The sequence below is a fragment of the Eucalyptus grandis genome, chromosome 2, assembly GCF_016545825.1.
Source record: "Eucalyptus grandis isolate ANBG69807.140 chromosome 2, ASM1654582v1, whole genome shotgun sequence".
NCBI classification, from domain to species: domain Eukaryota; kingdom Viridiplantae; phylum Streptophyta; class Magnoliopsida; order Myrtales; family Myrtaceae; genus Eucalyptus; species Eucalyptus grandis.
This window is the reverse complement of record NC_052613.1, coordinates 1,748,158-1,752,011: the sequence shown is the minus strand read 5'-3', so window position 1 is coordinate 1,752,011 and position 3,854 is coordinate 1,748,158. Positions and strand designations below refer to the sequence as shown.

General features: G+C 41.8%; 1 protein-coding gene across 1 annotated transcript; it reads left to right on the top strand.

Annotated features, from left to right (window-relative positions):
- Positions 1-354: 354 nt before the first annotated feature.
- Positions 355-1,982, top strand: LOC120290195 (cytochrome P450 71AP13-like). Its single transcript, XM_039305961.1, has 3 exons — positions 355-994; positions 1,385-1,718; positions 1,853-1,982. The coding sequence occupies exons 1-3, from the start codon at positions 355-357 to the stop codon at positions 1,980-1,982; spliced, it is 1,104 nt and encodes a 367-aa protein (XP_039161895.1).
- The last annotated feature ends 1,872 nt before the right edge of the window (positions 1,983-3,854 follow it).

Below are 3,854 nucleotides of genomic sequence, written 5' to 3'. Positions count from 1 at the left end.
TCGTCAGCAAAGCAGATAGATCGTTTCAGTGACTTCCATATATAGCAATATGTAGGAATCAAATAAGAAGTACAGTTTAGCAATATCACATACCTTGCAATGATTCTCCTTCAGTATCTGTTTCTCCCAACATGCTTGGTCCTAGCAGCTTTTCTGATAGTTTTCGGGAAGAGAAAGTCTAGGAACAAAAGAAGCAACCTCCCACCGGGCCTTCCCAAGTTGCCTATCATTGGCAATCTCCACCAGCTTGGCAAACCGCCACACAGATCTCTCCATCGCCTCACCATGAAGTACGGGCCGATCATGTACTTGAAGCTCGGCAAAGTCCCGACAATAGTTGTTTCCTTGGCCGCAATGGCCAAGGAGGTGATGAAAACCCACGACCTAGTGCTTGCGAACCGCCCTCAAATCTTCTCTGCCAAGCACTTGTTTTACAACTGCACGGACATGGCCTTCTCTCCCTATGGCACTTATTGGAGGCACATAAGGAAAATCTGCATACTTGAATTGCTTAGCGTGAGAAGGGTTCAGTCATTTAGTCATGTGAGGAAGGAAGAAGTTGCCCGTTTAGTTCACAGGGTGGCAGAGTCCTGTCCAGGCACCATAAATCTATCTAAATTACTGGCGTTGTATACGAATAACGTGCTTTGCCGGAGTGCTTTTGGGAGGGACTTTTCAGCAGGAGGGGACTACGATAAGCATGGGTTCCAGAGCATGCTGGAGGAGTTTCAGGAGCTGCTTGCGGGATTCAGCATAGGAGATTTCTTTCCTTCCTTGGAATTCGTTCATAGTCTGACCGGGATGAAGGCTAGACTTCAACACGCCTTTAAGCGCTTCGATCGTCTTTTTGACGAGATACTGAGCGAACATTCGAATGAAAGCAAAGCTACGGAGGCGCATAAGGATATTGTGGATGTTCTGATCGATATCGAGAAGAACGGTTACGGTGATATGCCCCTTACAAGGCCTAACATCAAAGCCCTTCTCCGGGTCGGTGAATCATTCTCCCCTCTAGCTCGAAGTTCCATTTAAGTTTTTCGATGATAGATCTGATCGTGGGTTAGAAAGCCCACCGCCTGCTTAGGCTAAATGGGTTTGAAGAGCAATTTTTTAGTAGGTTTGAGTAAGACTTTATAGTTATAAGCCCAACTAAATCCAAGGCAAGCCCTATCTGGCCTAAAGAATTATCCGTGTGTTTTTCTTTAGACATGAGCAGGGTTGAGCAACAAGTTAGGCCCGACATAAAGGCCCGACACGGCCTGAGCCTCTCCCAATGATTTCTAATATAGAAAATAGTTAGCATAACAAAGCACATTGACTTGCTCGAAAATATCTCTAATACGTAGCCCATGCATCTTGCAGGATTTTTTCACGGGCGGAACAGATACAACATTCACAGTTCTTGATTGGGCAATGACAGAGCTTGTCATGAAGCCAAAAGCCATGGAAAGAGCACAAGTGGAACTGCGAAGCGTCATTGGAGAGAGAAAATACGTGCGAGAGACCGACCTACATCAATTGCCTTACTTGAAGGCTATCGTCAAGGAGGTATTTCGACTGCATCCTCCTGCTCCTATGTTAGTCCCAAGGGAATCCATGGAGGACATAACCATTGACGGATACTGCATTCCGGCAAAAACGCGTTTCTTTGTTAACGCTTGGTCAATAGGTCATGATCCGCAATCGTGGGTTGATCCTGAAACATTTCTACCAGAGAGGTTTTGGATAGCACCATTGACTTCAAGGGACAGGACTTCAAGCTGATACCATTTGGCGCAGGCCGAAGAAGCTGCCCAGCTATTACATTTGGAAATGCCAGTATTGAGATTGCTTTAGCTCAACTTCTTCACAGTTTTGATTGGCAACTTCCTCCTGGTGTACAACCACAAGATCTGGATATGGATGAAGCTTATGGCTCCACAATGCATAGGATCGAAAACCTCGTTGTAGTCGGCAAACCCGCTTCACCTAGACAACAGTGAACAACAAACAAGATAGCTGAAGATCTCTTCCACTTCATATAATTATCCATAAGCTTTTGCTTGCTATAGAATCCTACAAAGGATAAGAAGCTAGATGATTTCAATAATTGAAGAGTTAAGAATATGCTATAAGTCTACATATCCTCGGTGTTGAAATGTCATTATTGGACTTTATTACCATTAGTTAATGAGTGGGTGTTAAATAAGGTAGTCAGGATTTTAAGTGTCTTTCTATGTTCTAAAATATGGTATCTATGTAGTTTTTATTTAAATCAAATAAATAGCCACTCCATATAGCTATCGAAGAGTTTCACTTATTTTTGCATCTAATTTAGGATGGTCTCCTCCCATACATACATAATTTGCCCAATTGCGCATTGTTTCTAGAGAGGTTTGGCATATGAATGAAGTACCTTTCTTCCCATTTTCCAAAAACTACTCGGGTTACATAGTTGCTATACATTCTGATACTCGTGATACACTCTTTTTTCACAAAGGATGGTTCAACCGAGTATCGATTAGGGTGTATATAGAAAGTTCAAATATGGTGGAAACCGCAACAAGGATATGCATGCAATATATTCTGATACTCGTGATACATCTTAAACAGTTTTCTAACTAGAGTAGTTCAAAATAAAACTCAAGTGGAAGCATGGAGTAGTGGATGAAACCCTTCAACGAAGTATCTCAAGGTGTTTGGCTACATATGCTATTTCCATATCCCTGCTCAAAAAAGGAACAAGATGCCGCTTACTGGGAGGAAAAGAAGATCGAGAAGAAGTATTTCGTCTTACCAAACATATTACCAGTACATGAGGAGTCAACAACACAAAGAGAAGAAGAAGCATCAGATTTCCCAACTCACGACGCAATGCCGCCATTCTCTCTTGGTGTGATGCAAGAGGAATCTACTCCATAATCTTTATTCTAAAATATCTTGGAAGAGTTTATGAACAAGTAACTTTATCATCTTAAAACTAGAAAATTATGAAGTGGCATCCAAAAAAGAAGTTGGATAAAAGTCATGGAGGAAGAAATCGAGATGATAGAGAAAAATGAAACTTAGATGCTCATTGATTGCCTTGAAGACAAATAAATCATTGGTGTCAAGTGGGTCTGCAAGACGGAGTTTAATGCAAATGGATCTATTTAGAAGCATAAGGCTGGACTCGTGGCGAAAGGAGACCTACAATAGCCAGGGGACAAAAATAAGAAGATGATTCAAGAATTCAAAGACAAAAAGATGAAAACATTTAAGATGATAGACTTGGGCTTGATGCACTACTTCCTTGGTATCAAAGTCGACCAAAATGAAAATTTTAATCTCAATAAAGAAATATGTTGAGAACTTCCCAAAGAAATTCAAGATGAATTATTGCAAAAATGTTCTTTGTGACATCCCGATTTTCCAATTCTATTTTCAATAAATTGAGACGGGCATTTCGTTAGCACGCATATAGTTCTTTTCCTTGAGTTGGCCACTCATGTGGAAGGCTGGTCTATCGGGTGAAGGCGTTAAGAGTTTCTAATGCATCGACTCGAGAATTTGACCGGGAAGCGACCTTCGACCGAGCTAGTCTGCAAGGGTCATTATGGCACAATTAAAATCGATTAAAGATCGGAGATAGGTCGACTCGATAGAGGCATGTGATCAGGTGTGGGTGATTCCACCAGATTGCACAATTCGTGTCAATCGGCACTGAACCGACTTTTCTATCGATTGGGTACCCTGTATCGTATTTGAAACCTTGAGATTACCCCGACAATCGAAAGTCGCCAATGTTTCAAAGATGTACATTGTGGCTTGAGATGATCAACCACAGGTCAAATGCATGAAAATTTCTAAAGGCTACCCAGTGAGGTTGGGCTGCG

Coding starts and splice junctions, on each gene's coding strand:
- LOC120290195 (XM_039305961.1), top strand. CDS start 355: ATGGCCAAGGAGGTGATGAAAACCCACGACCTAGTGCTTGCGAACCGC. Junction 995..1,384: donor CAAAGCCCTTCTCCGGGTCG/GTGAATCATTCT, acceptor CGGGCGGAACAG/ATACAACATTCACAGTTCTT. Junction 1,719..1,852: donor GAAACATTTCTACCAGAGAG/GTTTTGGATAGC, acceptor ACTTCTTCACAG/TTTTGATTGGCAACTTCCTC.